Source organism: Vigna unguiculata, chromosome 2 (assembly GCF_037176805.1).
Source record: "Vigna unguiculata cultivar grain cowpea cultivar isolate G323 ecotype 2 chromosome 2, ASM3717680v1, whole genome shotgun sequence".
In the NCBI taxonomy this organism is placed as follows: domain Eukaryota; kingdom Viridiplantae; phylum Streptophyta; class Magnoliopsida; order Fabales; family Fabaceae; genus Vigna; species Vigna unguiculata.
The window spans coordinates 37,243,810-37,264,647 of NC_140793.1; the positions used below are offsets into that span (position 1 = coordinate 37,243,810).

At 35.0% G+C, this 20,838-nt stretch overlaps 1 protein-coding gene and 1 pseudogene across 9 annotated transcripts; one reads left to right on the forward strand and one right to left on the reverse strand.

Annotated features, from left to right (window-relative positions):
• Positions 1-595: 595 nt before the first annotated feature.
• LOC114169347 (TATA-binding protein-associated factor BTAF1-like) lies at positions 596-5,995 on the reverse strand. 8 transcript variants are annotated; one of them, XM_085669106.1, is made up of 8 exons: positions 5,807-5,993; positions 5,194-5,368; positions 4,714-4,936; positions 4,409-4,581; positions 3,967-4,127; positions 3,794-3,884; positions 2,889-2,914; positions 596-883 (listed from the first exon to the last, which is right to left on the reverse strand). In XM_085669106.1, the coding sequence occupies exons 1-5, from the start codon at positions 5,961-5,963 to the stop codon at positions 4,013-4,015; spliced, it is 843 nt and encodes a 280-aa protein (XP_085525232.1). In that variant the 5' UTR covers positions 5,964-5,993; the 3' UTR covers positions 596-883; positions 2,889-2,914; positions 3,794-3,884; positions 3,967-4,012. The 8 variants fall into 8 exon arrangements, with proteins under 8 accessions (XP_085525232.1, XP_085525236.1, XP_085525243.1 ...); XM_085669110.1 differs by having other exon boundaries at positions 3,755-3,884; XM_085669117.1 differs by having other exon boundaries at positions 5,778-5,944.
• Positions 5,996-9,924: 3,929 nt separating this feature from the next.
• LOC146888546 (phospholipase SGR2-like) lies at positions 9,925-20,156 on the forward strand (annotated as a pseudogene). The gene is made up of 8 exons (XR_014986573.1): positions 9,925-10,334; positions 10,509-10,609; positions 10,722-11,057; positions 11,483-11,554; positions 11,963-12,112; positions 18,471-18,524; positions 18,729-18,899; positions 19,734-20,156. The product of XR_014986573.1 is annotated as a phospholipase SGR2-like (transcript).
• Positions 20,157-20,838: the final 682 nt, after the last annotated feature.

Genomic DNA, 20,838 nt, shown 5'->3' on the forward strand with positions numbered 1-20,838 from the left:
AACAGATAGTGTTAAAGTCAACGCTACGTGTCAATTTATAGTTTTTTTAAATATTTTTAATATTTTTTATTAATATTTTTTTATTTTTTACACGTGTTACTTCACACTTGTGTCACATAAAAAAATGAAAAAAATTAAAGACAAAAGTCGTTTTCGAAATCACAAAATCTCTGCCTCAATATAAAGAAAACAAAAAGACAAATCAAACCACTAGTTAGCAAGGAATGAAATGCTAGACTCTAGGGACAGATACAATCTTTACAACTCTAAGAAGATCATATGCACGGATGTTAAAGGAGATTGAATTTTTGATAATGGAGATTTTGTTTGATTAGTTTCTAAGAGATTATATGTATGGTATAATTACTGATTTGGTACCATAATTTTTTGGTTAAGTTCAATTTGATCTCCATACTTTTGGTTTGTTCAATTTAGTACCCCAATTATCTAAAAGTATCTCCGTTAAAAAAGGAGTTAACAGTGTCATTTGAAGTCACTTAACAATTCAAATATGTTCGTGAGGGTAGAAACCTCATCAGTTTGGTTAGATACTGCTTTCTTTTTGTAAATTTCAGGCATTCTCATTAAAGCAACCTGAATAGTAACTTTCAATATATTGCCTTGATGTTTCTCGTATTTTGATCTACTTGACTTAGTTACAGATATTTCAGCACTAGATTCTTGTGTAGTACCAACACTGAAACCTTCCATAGCATGGCCAAATTCCTTACATTTTTTACAGAATAGGCTTTTTGAAGTATTAATCGCGCTCGCCTTATGCGATTACTAGAACTATCTTTGCGTTTCTCAATCTAATTAGTTGTTTACCATGGTCGAGGCAGCACACCGTGTTGAGCTTCATCAACAAATATTGATTTTCTATCTGTAAATTTCAAAGAAAAATGAAATTAGAAATAAGATATCACAAAACCTAGATTTGAAAGAGCAACAAATTAACCTTTCACCCCATCAAAAAGAAAGAAAATACAATAGGGTTTGAAACACAAAGACCCGCGCGGACCTGACCCCCGGGCGCAACCAGATACCTGATACGCCCCTCGGGTCACCTCGGATGGACCAGATGTTGGTCCCCCAACCTAGGGTCCCCCCACCGAGTCCCCGCTGAGTCCCCCACGGAAGGACCCGCCCCCGGACGGACCAAGGACCAGCAGACATGGCCCGAACACGCACGGACCCGAATCCCCGGACCCCAGACGCAGGCCGAGAGATCCAAGACCAAAATCCTTGGGACTCAAGGACCCCAGACCTACAAAACCCGAGATCCTGGACGAGACACAAAGCCCCGCGAGACCTCGAGACACCGACCGAGACCTCGGGACCCCCCAGGCCACCCACGGACCTCCGAACCCGAGGCACGAGACCCACCGGGACCCGAGACATGACTTAGGACACCCGGTCGGACAACCGAACCCGAAACCCCGAGACCCGCATCGCATGGACCCCGCTGATGCGGCCAGAGAATAGATTCGGCCCCCAAGGTCGGGGACCCTGGGACCCCGACTAGGACCCCGAGTCCCCTTGAAACCTAGGACCCCAGCGGGACTCGACCAGGCGAGGAACCCAGACGCGACCCGAGGACCCACATGAACCGGGGACCCCGGGCGTACCCGCCCAAAGAACTCGGCCCAGACTCATGAGTCCCCGGACAAACCTGTGACATGGGAACCGGCCGGATTCGGCCAGGGTCCTACCTCGTAGACCTAACCCGAGTCCTAGACCCGCTAGTCCTAAAACCCTAATCCTAGACTCTACTAGTACTAGACTCCTCTAATCCTAAACCCCCCTAATCTTAGTCCTAGCTAGACCCAACCCCGTCCTAGACTTTTAATCCTACTATACTCTTAGACCCCCTAATCTTACCCCTAGTCCTAGACCCTCTAGTCTCTAGACTCTAATGACCTAATCCTAGTTCCTAGACTCTACTAGTCCTAGACCCTAGTCCTAGACTACTCTACTAGTCTTGTCCTAGATTCTAATCCTAGAGACTCCTCTAATCCTAAACCCTAATTCTAGAGACTCTATAATCCTAGGATTAGACCCTAATCTCCTAGACTAATCCTAAACCCCTAATCCTAGTCCTATACTCTTAGACCCCCTAGTCCTAGATTGTCCTATACCTTAATCCTCACCCTAATCCTAGACTCTAATACTCTAATCTTAGGACTCTGGTGAGTCCTAGGCCCTAGTCCTATAGTCTTAACCTAGTCCTATGTCCAAGACCCCTAGTCCAAGACCCTAAACCCTAAACTCTAATCTTAGACCCTAGTCATAGACCCCTTAATCCTACTTTTCTCCTATACCCCATAGTCCTAGACTCTATCCTAGACACTAGACCTAGACCCTAATCCTAGACTCTATAGTCCTAGAATCTGTAGTCCTAGACCTCCTAATCCTAAACTTCAGTCCTAGCTAGACCCTAATCCTACTCTACTCTCCTAGACCCCCTAGTCCTAGACCTTAGAACCTAGACCCTAATCCTAGACTCTTCTAATTCTAGACCCTAATCCTAGACCCTCCTATACCGTAGACCCTACAAACATAAATACACATCACACAAAACACAAAACACAAAACAAGAACAAAGAAACACAAAAACACAAAACAAGAACAAAGACACACAAAAACACAACAAACAACACAAGAATAAAGACACAACACACAAATTTAAAACTAATTAACAACTCTACAACTTCAAATCAAGGCTAAACTATAAAAACAGCAAATAAATTTAAAAATGCATAGGAAAATACTGGAATAAAACTAAGGAACAGGAAAATAGTTTAACTGTTGAAAGAAAACTAAATCTGCAAACTATATATAATAAGCAAACCAAACATGTCAAGAAAAAAATTAACAAGGTAAAGTACCTCTAATATTATGTAGCAAGTACCACCTGGAAAAAAAAAAAAAAACCAAGGTTAGAAAACTAAACCAAAATCAAAAACTGGTTAGGCGCAAGTTAGTAAAAGAAATTGATGAAAGAACTTATTAGTAAAAATCAGCAAATCAAAACTAAAATTGGAATGACACTAGCACTAGAATCAGTAATTCAAAAATACAACTACAAATCTCAAATATAATCTGGAATACTACTAGCCGTAAGTGCAATATCAATTCACTGCATTATCTATTCCAAAGCATTTCAAAAAGACTATTTAATTTATCATAGTTTTGAAAAGAGTAACTAACATAGTAAATAATAAATAATAGTTTTGAAGAGAGTACACAATAACCTGAATATTATGGGTTACAGAGTTTTTCTCTGCATAAGGGGGCCTAGAATGGCATTGTATAAGATACATTGAGCAACTTGTATATCTACTGTACTCAGGACATCATCAAGCATACCAACAGCTAAGTCATGATACTGAGTCATCATGATACAATGCCATGTTAATTGAGCAGTATTAGAACAAATATTTTTATAAAAATAATCAGGGCATAAATCCCTCAAATAAACTATTAGAATAAAAAGAAAATAGGACTATAGCACCTTGCCAAAATTTGATAAGTGAGCATATCCAATCAAATTACTTTACCATATAAGATTATTTTACTTTATTTGCTAAAGACATCTTGATTAAATTCAAACAAGGATCTGAACTCTCCAAGTGAAAACGTTGCAATAGAGGTTTTTTACTCCATTAGATTTCTTAAAATTCACAGAAAATAATCAAGTGCAAAAATAAAGAAGAAAAATATGTAAGATTAGGTGAAATAAATTTGAAAATACCATTGAGGGCAGAACATGCTAATAAGTCCAGCAACCAACCTTTGAGGGCACCAGGTATACCATCAAGGTTTTTGGACGAATTCTTGAGCTTAATCTCCTTGAACAAAGAAATAAGTACCATAGATGCAACCTAAATACAATAGAAAAAATTAATGGCAGGTTGGGAAGGCTGAAGTTCACTTAGCTGTATATTTCTGTACTCAAATACGTACCTGGCGTTGGACACCAGAGAAAGAGGTTAGAGACCTCCATAGTGGATCAATCACAAATTTTAAAGAACCCACTGGCAACTGGCAGCTTAGAAGCAAAATATCCCAAAGCAGTTGCTGTAACTACTCGGGTATGAGTAACAGATGTGTCCACATCTCCATTTCTATCTTGTGGAATAAACAATCAACGTCACAGTCAATCTCTTCAAACTTAAAATAAATATTCTTTAAATAAACAATTCTAAAAAATCACTTATTTATGCAGACAGAATGTGCTTATTAAAAAAACAGAAAATTTTATATTTTAAAAATAAGCAGATTAAACGCATTTAAAAATTGAAATCTGTTTAGTTTATTGAAAGACGCTTAAAAATGTAAGCACAAACAAACCAGGCCATTATCATGGATTGTAGTCTAATCCAGGACAAAATCAAATCTCATATACCTGAAAAAGAGACTCCAAACTCTCTCAGAACATTGCAAAATATCTTCATTTGTTTCCAATAGCAGATTCTGGAATACGATTCTAAGGGTATCTCCAAATATAGAAGAGGGCCAGAATGAAGCACCAGACAACTCAGACATGCTTCTTTTATACCCAGCTTCAAGTAGCCTCTCCTGAAGATAGAAAATTCATGGCAAGACATCAACAATTGTACCACCTTTTGTGAGAAAGAAACCATTTGATAAATACATTTGATAAGATGAGATTTAATTTTTTCACTAAAAATCAAGAAAGAAAATACATACCAAAGTCCGTATTGCAGAATAGCGAACAGATGTGATACTATGCCTCATAAACGGCCACAAACGTTGTGCCAATGTTGAAAGCACATAAGGATTTTCCTCTCCATCGTCATCACCAGAACCACCACCTCCATTTTCCATTTCCTTGTCTCCCAATCTCAAAACTTCATACATATTTGGCGCCATATCTTCTTGCGAATAGATTTCTGCCAGTAGATTCATTACACTGCAAACAGATGATTAACATATTAATACTAATATACCATTGTAAAAGAATCATTTGGCCTCAATACAACGTAAACCATAGTGCAAAACCTAGAATTAGAGGTAAGCTTCCGTTTGAAATTATAAAAACCATTTATTCTCTGCATAATCTCTGAACTAAAATAAATGATGAACTTATATTCATGCGAGTACTCTGATTCAGCTACTTCAAAGAATTAATTACAAAAAACATGGCATAAAAGCGTCACATTTACTTGCATATTTAAATCAATTTCCCTCTCTCTCTTCAATGTGGTTGGTATACTTTTGTCTTCCAATTCAATAAACAAGGTCCCACCCATGTGTGAGTCAGGTTTAAATACGCCAGCAGAAGCACCTTGATGTGCTAAAATCTCTCTCAGTGCCATCACGCTACCATGTCCTACCTCCCAAACTGCCAACAGCACTTGATAAATAAGCATTCAAAGAAAATACCATTGAGCATAAAGTCCATATGTGAAATAAATTTGAAAATATCATTGCAGCATCAAGTTGATGTCTCATGAGTGCATAAAGTCCATATGTGAAAAGAGAGTTGTTGGTGTTGCAGCCCAAAAGAAAACACACCACGCATCCAAGTAGTTTCGGGTCTATAAAAGTGGAAGAAACACGATGATAAACATTAGATAAGAGAGAAACCAAAAACAATTTTCTTTTCCCATTCTTGAACAGCACCTCCGTGGATTTCAGGTCGTAAATAAATAAATAAAATCAGAACATAAATTCTTACATCGAAGTGTTTGAATTTCAAAGATATTGTATTCATCAACCAACTAGAAGTGTGCTGCAAATTATTACATTACATGTCCGTGAGAGACTCGTCACACCTCACCCTTAAGCCTCTGCGTCGATGCGTAGAAGGCGCACTGTCTAACACATGAACCTGAGGAGACGACGAAGGGTAGGGTGGAGGTTGTGCTAGGCCATTTGAACGATGAGTTGCTTTCGGGAATCCTTACCTTAATAGACGTGAAGAGTGTATGAGGCATGGGTGGGTTAGGGTTTTGGCTTAATGACCGTTATACAACATTGATAGAAAAAAAATTAGTTTCTATAATTATCAATCTACCCTATAAGAAAATATTAGTTTCTATAATTATAATCTACCCTATATGACCGTTGATGATAAAAAAATTGTGACCGTTATTTAAAATTAATATAAAGAAAAAATTTCCAAATGTTTATTTAACCATAAAAAAATAATGACGAGTAAAAATTAATAATTTTGACTGTTATATAAAAGAAAAAAATTAACTGTTTATTTGACTGTTAAAAAATAATGACCAATTAAAATTAATTATTTTGTAGTGAGATACCTACAAAGAAAAGCATCTATTTCAAAATTATAAGTGTCAATATGCCTCTTAGTGAAAATAAAAATATTTATTCTAGAAAAACGATGAAATTATTACACACTCCAAATTTCAATGTCTTAAGAAAAATTATTACATTATCAAAAAATGTCAAACACACAAAATGTCTTTGTTATCGTCTAAATCCAAAATAATCATTAAAATGTCAAACAATAACGTGAACAAAATAAGGAAAGTGGAATGATTTTAAAAAAGTTAATTCATTCTTTTAATATAGTAATTTTACGCATCAACTCATCTTAGCCATTACATGAAAAAAACAAATATATATATATATATATATATATATATATATATATATATATATATATATATATATATATTTCAAACATTTTTATATATCTTTTTAGCTCGGATAGCAAGTTTACTTAGACATCATGTGTTTCTGAGTTATTCTATTGTTTTTAATTTATGTATGTATGATTTTTGTTTCTGAACCAATATTTACAACTTTTTTACGAATAAAGTTGACTTTGCATAACAAGGAAATGAATTGTTCTGACTATTGATATTTGATTCTTCGTTCTACGAACGTCGACATCCAATATTTTTTTTTATCAATTGGATTTGATCTCAACATTTGTTGTCATGCTTCTAATTTTTTTTTTATTTGCAATTGGATCTCCACATCCATATCTCTCACACCCTTCATTTGTACAAAACAACATCATTCTCCTTTCTACCAACACTTTAACTAGTTTTTCTTCATGACTTTTTTTCTCTTTGTTACTTTAATCTCCATGGCCCTTTCAAGCAAAGCCTGTTGGCCACCTTCACCTGGTTATCGTAGATTTCGAATTCAGTGATTGTTTTCCCAAATTCCAAATTTAGGTTTATAATTGTGATTTTCAATCCTTAGAAATTCAACAATCCTTCTTAATAATCCAATGAATCAAAAGATGGTCCAGAGAAAAGGCATGATGTTCGTTGTAATGAGTCAGCAATTTTGAGTATTATTTTTTAAGAATTGTTTAATTATAAAAGTTAGATTATTATTGCATAGTACAATCATATACAATAAAATTAGTGGAATTTGAATAAAAAAACAATACCATTTGTTTCAAGAATAATGTAGTTCGGTTTAAAATTAGTGCAATTTAGTTCAAAAATAATACAGTTCGGTTTAAAATTAGTGTAATTTGATTCAAAAATAGTATAGTTTGATTCAAAAATAGTGCAGCTTGATTCAAAAATAGTATAATTCAATTCAAAATGAGTGTTGCTCAGTTTAAAAGTAGTGTAGTTCAATTCAAAATGAGTACAATTTAAAAAATAGTTTAATTCATAATAGTCCAATTTAATTCACATTACAGTGTAGTCCAGTACAGTTCAATTTTTTAGAATAGAAAACACAGATTATATCAGTTCGTCTAAACTGTTTTTTCAGTTCAAGTAAATTAATTTTTAATTTAATGTGATTTTAACAATATAGTTCAGAAAATTATGATCATAGACAAGAGAGGGAAAAAATATATAATTTTGTTATACTTTCAATTTAGCATTTTTTTAACGGAAAAGTATATTAAACTTCTTACTATGGGGTCTTTTTAATAACAAATGCGAGTAATATTTTATTCGTGTTTTCTTCTTCGTAGATTTTTAAAAGTTCTCATTTTAGTTATTTTGTTGGTCTCAACTTTCATTCTCTAATCGTTATGTTTTTCATTTGAATAATTGGGACGAGTTGTTAGTTAATAAATATATTTACAATATCTACAATATATGATATTCAAATAAATATCTTTCACACAAATTTATCTTGTTTGCGTGAAACACTCTCCCATTAATAACCAAAAAGTATTTTTTCCTTAATAAAATAACAAAATTGTTTAAAACATTAATGCAAGGTTGTTAGTGTGTTTAATTAATTATATTTTAACTACAGTTAACCGTTGTTGCCCGTAATTTGAAAATAAAATTAATTATATCTACAATATATGAGATTCAAACAAATATCTTTCACGTCTCTTAATCTAAAAATGGAAATGCGGGTAACTTTTTACTATTCCATATTTATTTCCGGCATTCAAATTTATTTTGTGTGGGTGGAATACTCTCCCATCAATAATTGAAAAATATTTTATTTGTAATTAAATAAAAAAATTGTTTAAAACATTAAGGCAAGATTGTTAATATATTTGATTTAATTTAATTATATTTTAGTTAGGCTTAAATATACATTTGGTCCCTATTTTTGTTGATTTTATTCAATTTGGTCCCTATTTTCGTTTTATGTTCAATTAGATCCTCATTTTCGTTAAATTGTGGTCAATTTGGTCCTTTTCACTAACGGTGTTTAAATAGTTAACGTTTTTGAACAGTACATGCCACAGCTCCTGTTTTTTTTGATTTTTTTTTTGATTTTTTTTGATTTTTTTTAATTTCAAAAAAATGGTCCACGTGTCAAGTCATAATTGTGTCACGTGTCAGTTTATGGTAGTATTATTGTTTTTGTTCAATTTAGTCCCTATATTCGTTTTTTTTTGTTCAATTTAGTCCATATATTCGTTATTTTTGTTCAATTTAGTCTGATACTAAATTTAATATCTTTTATACAAATTATATTAATATCTTTTCTAAAATTGATCTTTAAATTTATTATTTTTTAAATTCAATTATAAATTATTAAATTTAATTATAAATTGAATAAATTCTTATATTTAATTTCTAAATAGAATATAATTATTGAAAATATTATGAAAATATAATTATTAATTTTTTTTCTAATATTTATATTCTAAAATATTTTTAAAATTGATATATAAAAATATTTTAAATATTCAAAATATTTTAGAAAAATAAACTAATATTTGTAAAATTAACATTTACATATAAAATATTTTAGATTTTAATATCTAAAATGCAATAAAAATATTAAATACTTTAAATTTAAATGTAAATTTTACAAGTATTAATATATATTTTTAAAATTTTAATAATTATATTGTAATAATATTTAAATAATTATATTTTAATAATATTTAAATAATTATATTTTAATAATATTTAAATAATTACATTCTATTTAACAATTGAATCTAAGAATTATATTCAATTAATAATTAAATATTATAATTTATAATTAAATTTAAAAAATAAGTAATAATAATGTTAATTTTAAAAATTAAATGGTTTTATTTTCACAAAATTTGGGACTAAATTAAATAAAAATAATGAATATAAAGACTGAATTGAACAAAAATAACGAATATATGGACTAAATTAAACAAAAAAAATAATACTATCAGAAATTGACACGTGACACTAGCATTGACACGTGGCACAATTGTGACTTGACACGTGGACACTTTTTTTGAAATTAAAAAAATTTTAAAAAAATTAAAAAAAAAATAAAAAAAACCAGGAGCTGACACGTAGCATGTACTGTTCAAAAACGTTAACTATTTAAACACCGTTAGTGAAAAGGACTAAATTGACCACAATTTGACGAAAATGAGGACCTAATTGAACATAAAACGAAAATAGGGACCAAATTGAATAAAATCAACAAAAATAGAGATCAAATGTATATTTAAGCCTTTTAAATACAGTTAACAGTTGTTGTTTTAGAGTGGGTTCTATTAAGTAGGGTAGGAAAGGGGGTTGGGAGGAAAAGTTACATTGAATTAAACGAATGCCATCGCTCTCTGTCTCCACTCTGGATTTCGATGTTTCTTTCCTTTATTTGCTGATTGTTACTATTTATAATACTGATTATTAAAGGATAGAAAGAGAAAGAGAGAGAGGGGGAGGCAGAGTGGAAGCGAGGGATTCTTTGCTTCTTGGCGGTGGAAACGACGGCGGCGATGGCGGAGGGGGAAGAGCTTCGGCCTGACTTGCTGAAAAACACGCCCTCTAACATTGCGAGATTGGAGGATGTGATCGAACACTCTAAAGCAAGGCACAAGTATCTGGCGCAGACGTGTAGCCCCTCTGATGGCGGTGATGTTAGGTGGTACTTTTGTAAGATCCCTCTCGCTCCCAACGGTATCTGTCTAATTCCATCGCTAGGGTTTTAGGATTTCAATTCAGTACTCACATTATATTTATAGTCATAGTAACTATCTCTCTATCCATCAAGATTCTGGAGGGAGACACACATTCTTGATTGTTATTATTCATTGTCCGCTTCGCTTAAACAATTATTATTTTTTCTAACAGAGTTGGCAGCGTCAGTCCTACGAACAGAGATGGTAGGCAAGAGTGACTATTTTCGTTTTGGCATGAGAGATTCTCTATCCATTGAAGCATCTTTCTTGCAGGTCATTTTATGAAATGTATACTTTAATATTTCGTTGTGTTTCTTCTTTTATTTCAATCATCAACCTTGTGCCCGTTAGATAGTGAGAATCTTTCTTGTTTATGGATTGGTAGAGAGAGGAAGAACTGCTTTCTAGTTGGTGGAGGGAATATGCGGAATGCAGTGAAGGCCCAAGAGAGCGGCAGAGTTCCAGTACAAAGTCAGATACTGGATCTTTTTTGGGACGTACTGAACCGTCTCAACTCTATGAAATAGAAGAAGAGAGGGTTGGTGTCCCTGTAGAGGGAGGACTATACGAGGTAGACTTGGTTTCCAGACATTGTTTCCCTGTTTATTGGAACGGAGAAAACAGACGTGTCGGCCATTGGTTTGCACGTAAAGGGGGCCTGGATTGGTTACCACTTCGCGAAGATGTTGCTGAACAACTAGAGATTGCTTATCGTAGTCAGGTCTGTATGATTATTCAAATTATTCATTTCATCGTGTGATCACCTTTTACAAATTACGAAAATGCTGTTCTGGCACACGATTACGAAAATGTGTTCAGCACAACTATTGCACTTCAATCACTAGGTAAACTAGGTAAATGCCCGGGTTTTTCTAACAATCTATTTCTTTGTTTCTTAATTGTTATTTATTTATATTTACATTTATATTTTATTGGATGAAAATTTATGAGATCAGAATCAGAAGGAATGTTGTAAGGCTAAAAGAGGTGAAAGCAAAATAGGAAAAACAAGAAAGGACAGGCAAATAAAACATTTGAAATACTTTCTTTCTTTTTGGCTGGGTTTCAATTAGAATAGGCAAATTTCAGTTTGTTTTCTTCTTTGCTTCAGAAAGTGAAAGATTTATTTCTTATTGATTTCTATAGGTTTGGCACCGAAGAACATTTCAACCATCAGGACTTTTTGCTGCTCGAGTTGATTTGCAAGGCTCCACTCAGGTATGCACAATTTATTTGGATTAAATATATATATATATATATATATATATATATATATATATATATATATATATATGTATGTAATCCTTATAAATAGGGCAATGTTTGTCTTTAGTCCCTAGAAAAACAATTTCCTTTTGATCTCTCATTTATAGAACAGTCTGTGGTCACTATTTCCTTAAGCGGGGACTACAAATAGACATGTTTTCTGTGAAGAACAAAAACCACACCTAACACATTTCTAAAAGCAAGAGACAAAAGAAGCAATTTTTCCTCGAGGGATTAAAGGTTAACATTTTAAATGTTTATAGGGCATACAACATATTTAACCCAATTATTTAGTGTTGTGGATAGTATTTTATTACTAATATCTAGATGCATTATTGTATATTGGTGTAGAATACGCAGGGCCTAGCCCTTTTCACAGGAGAAGATGACACTTGGGAGGCCTGGCTAAATGTTGATGCTTCTGGCTTTTCTAGTTTTGTTAGTTTTATTGGAAATTCTATCAAGCTTAGGCGTGGTTACTCTCCATCAAATTCTCCAAAACCAACCCAGGTTTTCTTTCCCCTCCTTTATTGCTATAGTAACATGTAGATACAGACAGTATGCCATTAAAGTTTTCCTCATTCTTTACGTAGGGGAGCACAAGTGATATCCCAGACCTCCGAACCCGGGATCCCACCTGGACGAGACACGAAGTCTCGTGAGACCCTAGGACCCCACGGGCCACCCACAGACCTCCGAACCCGGGACACGAGACCCACCGGGACCCTAGACCTGACTCGTCCCCCTCAGACCCCCGGTTGGACAACTGAACCCAAAACCCCCCCAAAACCCCAAGACCCACATGGACCCAGATTCGCTGACACGGCCAGAGAACAGACCCATCCCCCAGGGTCCCCGAAGACCTCAGGGACCCCCGGTTGGGACCCTGAGTCCCTTCGAAACCTAAGACCCCGGCGGGACCCGTCCAGGTGAGGAACCCAGATGCGGCCCGAGGAACGAACTCGAGGACCCCGGACGGACCCCCTAGAAGGACTCGGCCCATACTTGACACGGGACCCCAGACAAACCCGTGACATGGGAACCGACCGAATTCGGCCAGACACCCCCTAGTCCTACCTCCTAGACCCTAACACGAGTCCTAGACCCTAATCCTAGAGTCTAATCATACACTCTACTAGTCCTAGACACCCCTAATACCTCCTAGTCCTCGATTTGTCCTAGTCCCTAGACCTAGACCCTAATCCTAGACTTCTTAGACTGTTGACCCTAAACGACCCCCTAACCCTAGACCTCTTAGACCTAGACCCTAATCCCTAAACTCTAATCCTAAGCTACCCTAGTGCTAAATCTTAATCCTAGACTCTAATCCTAGACCCCCTAGCCCTAGACTCTAATGATCTAATCCTAATTCCTAGACCTAGTCCTAGACTCCTCTAATCCTAAACCCACTTCCTAGTTCTATACTCTTAGACACCCTAGTCCTAGCCTAGAGACCCTAATCCTAGACTCTAATCCTAGAGGATTAGACCTAGAGACCTAGTCCTAGACTCTAATGACCTAATCCTAGTTCCTAGACTCTACTAGTCCTACTAAACCCTAGTCCTAGACCCCCTAGTCTTAGACCCCCTAGTCCTAGACTCCTATCCTAAACCCCCTAATCCTAGTTAGACCCCCTAGTCCTAGACCGAACCCGGAACATGACTTGGGACCCCCGGTCGGACAACCGAACCCGGAACCCCGAGACCCGCATCGCATGGACCCCGCTGATGCGGCCAGAGAACGGATCTGGCTCCCAAGGTCCCCGAAGGACCCTGAGACCCCCGACTACGACCCCGAGTCCCCCCGGAACCTAGGACCCCAGCGGGACCCGACCAGGCGAGGAACCGAGACGCGACCCGAGGACCCACACGAACCCGGGGACCCCGGACGGACCCCCCTGAAGACCCTAGTCCTACCTCGTAGACCTAACCCGAGTCCTAGACCCGCTAGTCCTAAAACCCTAATCCTAGACTCTACTAGTACTAGACCCCCTAATCCTAAACTCTAGTCCTAGACACCCGTAATCCTAGACCTCCTAGTCCTAGATTTGTCCTAGGGACGAACCTAGACCTAGACTCTAATCTCTAGTCCTAGACACCTGACCCTAAACGACCTCCTAATCCTAGACTCTAATCCTATGCTACCCTAGTTTTATAGTCCTAGACCCCCTAGTCCTACCTAGACTCTAATGACCTAATCCTAGTTCCTACCCTAGTCCTAGATTCTAGTCCTAGACTCCTCTAATCCTAAACCCCCTAATCCTAGTCCTAGCTAGACCCAACCCCGTCCTAGACTCTAATCCTACTATACTCTTAGACCCCCTAATCCTAGACCCTAATCCTACTCCCTAGTCCTAAACCCCCTGGTCTCTAGACTCTAATGACCTAATCCTAGTTCCTAGACTCTACTAGTCCTAGACCCTAGTCCTAGACTCTACTAGTCTTGTCCTAGATTCTAATCCTAGACTCTATAATCCTAGGATTAGACCCTAATCTCCTAGACTAATCCTAAACCCCCTAATCCTGGTCCTATACTCTTAGACCCCCTAGTCCTAGAGTATCCTATACCTTAATCCTAGACCCTAATCCTAGACTCTGGTGAGTCCTAGGCCCTAGTCCTATAGTCTTAACCTAGACCCTAATCATATGTCCAAGACCCCCTAGTCCTAGAGACCCCCTAGTCTTAGACCCTAATCTTAGAACCTAGTCATAGACCCCTTAATCCTACTCTTCTACTATACCCCCACAGTGCTAGACCCAGTCCTAGACCCTAATCCTACTTTATTCCTAGACCCCGTAGTCCTACTAGACCTAGTCCTAGACCTCTGGTCCTATACCTCTATCCTAAACACTAGACCTAGACCCTAATCCTAGACTCTATAGTCCTACACTCTATAGTCCTACACTCTAGTCCTAGACCCCCTAATCCTAGACCTTAGACCCTAGAACCTCCTAGAGACCCTAATCCTAGACTCTAGTCCTAGACCCCTGTCCTAGCTAGACCCTACAAACATAACAACACAACACACAAAAACACAAAACAAGAAACACAAACACAAAACAAGAACAAAGATATACAAAAACACAACACAAGAACAAAGACACACAAAAACACAACACACAACACACGATAACAAAGACACACAACACAAAGGTTTAAAACTAATTAATAACTCTACAACTTTAGAACAACAAAATAAAACTGAAATAAAACAGTAAAAGAAACTAGCTGCAGAAGTTTAAAACTAAAAACTATAAAAACAGCAAATAAATTTAAAAATGCATATGAAAATACTGTAATAAAAATAAGGAACAGGAAAATAGTTTAACTGTTGAAAGAAAACTAAATCAGCAAGGTTAGAAAATAGTTTAACAAAGTAAAGTACCTCTAATATTATGTAGTAAGTACCACCTGCAAAAAAAAAAAACAAAAAAAAACCAAGGTTAGAAAACTAAACCAAAATCAAAAACTAGTTAGGCGCAAGTTAGTAAAAGGAATTGATGAAAGAACTTATTAGTAAAAATCAGTAAATCAAAACTAAAACTAGAATGACACTAGCACTAGAATCAGTAATTCAAAAATACAACTACAAATCTCAAATATATTCTGGAATACTACTAGACGTAAGTGCAATATCAATTCACTGCACCATCTATTCCAAAGCACTTCAAAAAGACTATTTAATTTATCATAGATTTCTTGAAATTCACAGAAAATAATTAAGTGCAAAAATAAAGAAGAAAAACTTGTAAGATTAGGTGAAATAAATTTGAAAAATACCATTGCAACATCAATTTGATGTCTCATTAGTGCATAAAGTCCATATGTGAAAAGAGAGTGTTGGTGTTGCAGCCCAAAAGAAAACACACCACGCATCCAAGTAGTTTCGATTCTATAAAAGTGAAAGAAACACAATGATAAACATTAGATAAGAAAGAAACCAAAAACAATTTTCTTTTGCCATTCTTGAATACCACCTCAGTGGATTTCAGGACAAAATTTACAATTTTATTCGTAAATAAATAAACAGTCAACGTCACAGTCAATCTATTCAAACTTAAAATAAATATTCTTTAAATAAACAATTCTAAAAAATCACTTATTTATGCAGACAGAATGTGCTTATTAAAAAAACAGAAAATTTTATATTTTAAAAATAAGCAGATTAAACGCATTTAAAAATTGAAATCTGTTTAGTTTATTGAAAGACGCTTAAAAATGTAAGCACAAACAAACCAGGCCATTATCATGGATCGTAGTCTAATCCAGGACAAAATCAAATCTCATATACCTGAACAAGGAGACTCCAAACTCTCTCAGAACATTGCAAAATATCTTCATTTGTTTCCAATATCAGATTCTGGAATACGATTCTAAGGGCCAGAATGAAGCACCAGACAACTCAGACATGCTTCTTTTATATCCAGCTTCAAGTAGCCTCTCCTGAAGATAGAAAATTCATGGCAAGACATCAACAATTGTACCACCTTTTGTGAGAAAGAAACCATTTGATAAATACATTTGATAAGATGAGATTCAATTTTTTCACTAAAAATCAAGAAAGGAAATACATACCAAAGTACGTATTGCAGAATAGCGAACAGATGTGATACTATGCCTCATAAACGGCCACAAACGTTGTGCCAATGTTGAAAGCACATAAGGATTTTCTTCTCCATCGCCATCACCAGAACCACCACCTCCATTTTCCATTTCCTTGTCTCCCAATCTCAAAACTTCATACATATTTGGCGCCATATCTTCTTGAGAATTGATTTTATAGTGCAAAACCTAGAATTAGAGGTAAGCTTCCGTTTGACGAGTTGTTAGTTAATAAATATATTTACAATATCTACAATATATGATATTCAAATAAATATCTTTCACACAAATTTATCTTGTTTGCGTGGAATCCCATTAATAACGGAAAACTATTTTTTCCTTAATAAAATAACAATATTGTTTAAAACATTAATGCAAGAGGTTGTTAGTGTATTTAATTAATTATATTTTAGCTACAGTTAACCGTTGTTGCCCGTAATTTGAAAATAAAATTATTTATAATATCTACAATATATGAGATTCAAACAAATATCTTTCACGTCTCTTAATCTAAAAATGGAAATGCGGGTAACATTTTACTATTCTATATTTATTTCCGGCATTCAAATTTATTTTGTGTGGGTGGAATACTCTCCCATTAATAATTGAAAAATATTTTGTTTGTAATTAAATAAAAAATTTGTTTAAAACATTAAGGCAAGATTGTTAATATATTTGATTTAATTTAATTATATTTTAGTTATAGTTAACGGTTGTTGTTTTAGAGTGGGTTCTGTTAAGTAGTGTAGGAAAGGGGATTGGGAGGAAAAGTTACATTGAATTCAACGAATACCATGGCTCTCTGTCTCCACTCTGGATTTCGATGTTTCTTTCCTTTATTTGCTGATTGTTGCTATTTATAATACTGATTATTAAAGGACAAAAAGAGAAAGAGAGAGGGGGAGGCAGAGTGGAAGCGAGGGATTCTTTGCTTCTTGGCGGTGGAAACGAGGCGGCGATGGCGGAGGGGGAAGAGCTTCGGCCTGACTTGCTGAAAAACACGCCTTCTAACATTGCGAGATTGGAGGATGTGATCGAACACTCTAAAGCAAGGCACAAGTATCTGGCGCAGACGTGTAGCCCCTCTGATGGCGGTGATGTTAGGTCTTACTTTTGTAAGATCCCTCTCGCTCCCAACTGTATCTGTCTAATTCCATCGCTAGGGTTTTAGGATTTCAATTCAGTACTCACATTATATTTATAGTCATAGTAACTATCTCTCTATCCATCAAGATTCTGGAGACACACATTCTTGATTGTTATTATTCATTGCCCGCTTCGCTTAAACAATTATTTTTTTTTTCTAACAGAGTTGGCAGCGTCAGTCCCACGAACAGAGATGGTAGGCAAGAGTGACTATTTTCGTTTTGGCATGAGAGATTCTCTAGCCATTGAAGCATCTTTCTTGCAGGTCATTTTATGAAATGTATACTTTAATATTTCGTTGTGTTTCTTCTTTTATTTCAATCATCAACCTTGTGACCTTTAGATAGTGAGAAAAAAGAAGCACTTTTTCCTCGAGGGACTAAAGGTTAACATTTTAAATGTTTATAAGGCATACAACATATTTAACCCATTTATTTAGTGTTGTGGATTGAATTTTATTACTAATATCTGATGCATTATTGTATATTGGTGTTGAATACGTAGGGCCTGCATGCCCTTTTCACAGGAGAAGACGACACCTGGGTGGCCTGGCTATTGATGCTTCTGGTTTTTCTAGTTTTGTTAGTTTTACTGGAAATGCTATCAAGCTTAGGCGTGGTTACTCTCCATCAAATTCTCCAAAACCAGCCCAGGTTTTCTTTCCCCTCCTTTATTGCTATAGTAACATGCAGATACAGACAGTATGCCATTAGAGTTTTCCTCATTCTTTACGTAGGGGAGCACAAGTGATATCCCAATTCTGCTATGTAATTTGATCTTCTACTATTTCTGTGATTCTAAAGCTGTGTTTGTTCTGACATACACATTCTCGTGTCTACCATACCCCAACTAAATATTATTTAACACTTATTTTATATTAGATAGAAAATCAGCAAGTATATCACATTCAATGTAAGTGATTATTGAAATGGGAAAATGTTACTATGTTTCTTATGATTACATTGTGATTATATATATTTGTAACCTGTATCTAATATTTTATACATTTGATTTCATGTTGTGGATGGTCATTAGCTGCTGTAGAACAAACTGTATGTGCATTCCTTTTGGAAGGACATAAATACCGATATTTCTATTGTTATTAAGTTGGAACTTTTAGCAGGATGAACTAAGAGAGCAGAAGGAGGAGGCTATGGCTGATTACTACTCCCAGGTATGCAACATAAAATCAAGATTATTATCATTATTATACTGATGTCTCTCACCAGTCTCGTCACAGTTGTTACATATCTGCTGACACCTGGGGTGGCGGGACTTGTTTTATTGTTTTCAGAAAACTGTATTTATCATATAGTATAGCTCCCCAGTCCTGCCTTGGTTTATTTGATGTCAATTACATGATAGTAATTGTTTGCAGGTCCCTGATCGACACTTCGTATTTATGGTTCATGGTATTGGCCAAAGGTTGGAAAAATCCAATTTAGTTGATGATGTGGGCAATTTCCGGCATATTACAGCAAGTCTTGCAGAGCAGCACCTTACTGCTCATCAGCGTGGCACCCAAAGGGTCCTCTTTATCCCATGCCAGGTATTCAATATGTTATTCTGTGTGTGTTCCAAGCCTATTGTGCTCCGTTATGTTTTTCCTCTGTTTTGAGGCTGTTTTTCCCTTCTCTATAAAACTTAGCTTTATATCTCGCCTAGATTTTCCTTTTTTTTTACACTGGACCTTACTTTTGCGGTTAGGGTTATAATTGAAGCTGAACATGTGCTAATCTGTAGTTATTTTATTGAGATATGTACTGTGGATCTGAAGACCTTATTCCTGAATTGTCACTTGTACTGCACAGTAAGAAACTTGCATTAAACCTATAAATCTCCTTTAAATTTCTCTTAGTTTTTGATTGTCAATTTCACGTGCTTTCCTATCTTACCAATTTTGAGAATTTGTGGTATTTTCACATTTTAGTTTCCTTGAGTAATATATTTGGTTAGATTAAAAATAATTACAGTAAATTAGACAGCATTTTAAGGAATAATTAAACTATGTTAGGCAGAATTGGAATGTAGTCTGGACTTGGTTACAAAATAAACTTCTCTTTTTGTCTATTTTTTTAACTTTTGTGCAACTTTTCTAAGTCGTTTAGCTACTTGTTACAAGCTATAATGACGTTGGAAAGAGCAATCCTATTGAATCAACCAAAATTAAACACCAAAGAAATGCCAAAACATAAACCAGTCGCATACATGTTTTGTGCCACTGAGAATCCTTGAGATCATTCCATTCAAAGTTAATGGTTGAATGACTATGTAAATAGAACATATACAGAAACCTGATACCCTTGTTTAGTACGTTTGCTAATGTTAGTCATGGTTTTGAATTTATTTAATTCTAACTAATTGACTATTTCATGTTATCAAGTGGAGAAAAGGTTTGAAGCTGAGTGGTGACTGCTGTTGAAAAAATAACATTAGATGGAATGCGGGGATTGCGTGTCACATTGAGTGTCACATTGAGTGCAACTGTTCATGATGTATTATACTACATGAGCCCAATTTACTTTCGAGACATAATTGACTCGGTATGTTTTCTTATATTTTTGAGTGTACGTACTGCTCTGAATCTTCATTTAATTATACCCAAAATGATAGCTCAAGCGAAGAGGATTGCAAGACACGTGTAAGGAATACTTTAGTTATATTATTATCCAATATGGGATCTTAACCCTCTTTTTGTACATTTAAATAAACTAAGCAAAGCATTAATGATCTTGACAGCAATGATGCTCAATCACTATTGTTTTGAGTTGTTTGGCTAAGTAAATTCTTAATTTTGTATTTTCAATCCTTCTGCCATTTAAGAAATAATTATTTGGACTGTTATTTATATTGGTACTTTTCTTGGCTATGATAAAGCTGAGAAAATGATTACTTAACTCTGTTTTTTAAACTATGTAATTGGCTCTGAATGCTTGACTAGTTCAATGTAAATGATGAAACTGTCCTTCATTGAATCTATAAAAAAAAAAGATGCCTGAGAACACTAGGATTGGAACCTGAATGGATCATCTTGACCTTTACTCTCTTTTCCTTTCATTTTCAAACATTTTCAGTTGTATTGTTGATGGAACATAGCCTTAGAAGAAAAATATTTGAGAGAAATATTTTTTATGATTTTTATAATAAGATGTTTTTTAATAGTAGAAAGTAATATAAAAATGCATACAATATTAAAAGAAAATATAATAATAATTAGAAATGCATAAATCAAAAGAAAAAAAATAAAAAAATAATGACAATGACATATTTTCTAAATTGAAATCTTCTTCTTTTAATCTCACTCTTTTGTTAACTGTTTCTTCTCCTCTTTTTTTTTTTTTAATTCTTCCTTCTTCCCTAAGATTTTTTTTGAAAAAGAGATAAAATAAAGTGTTTGTATGAGTGGTAAGGAGAAAAAATGGAGAGAAATGTAATTTTTTTCATTTCTCTTCGTATGACAGACTGTGTATTTATATCCACATAATGTA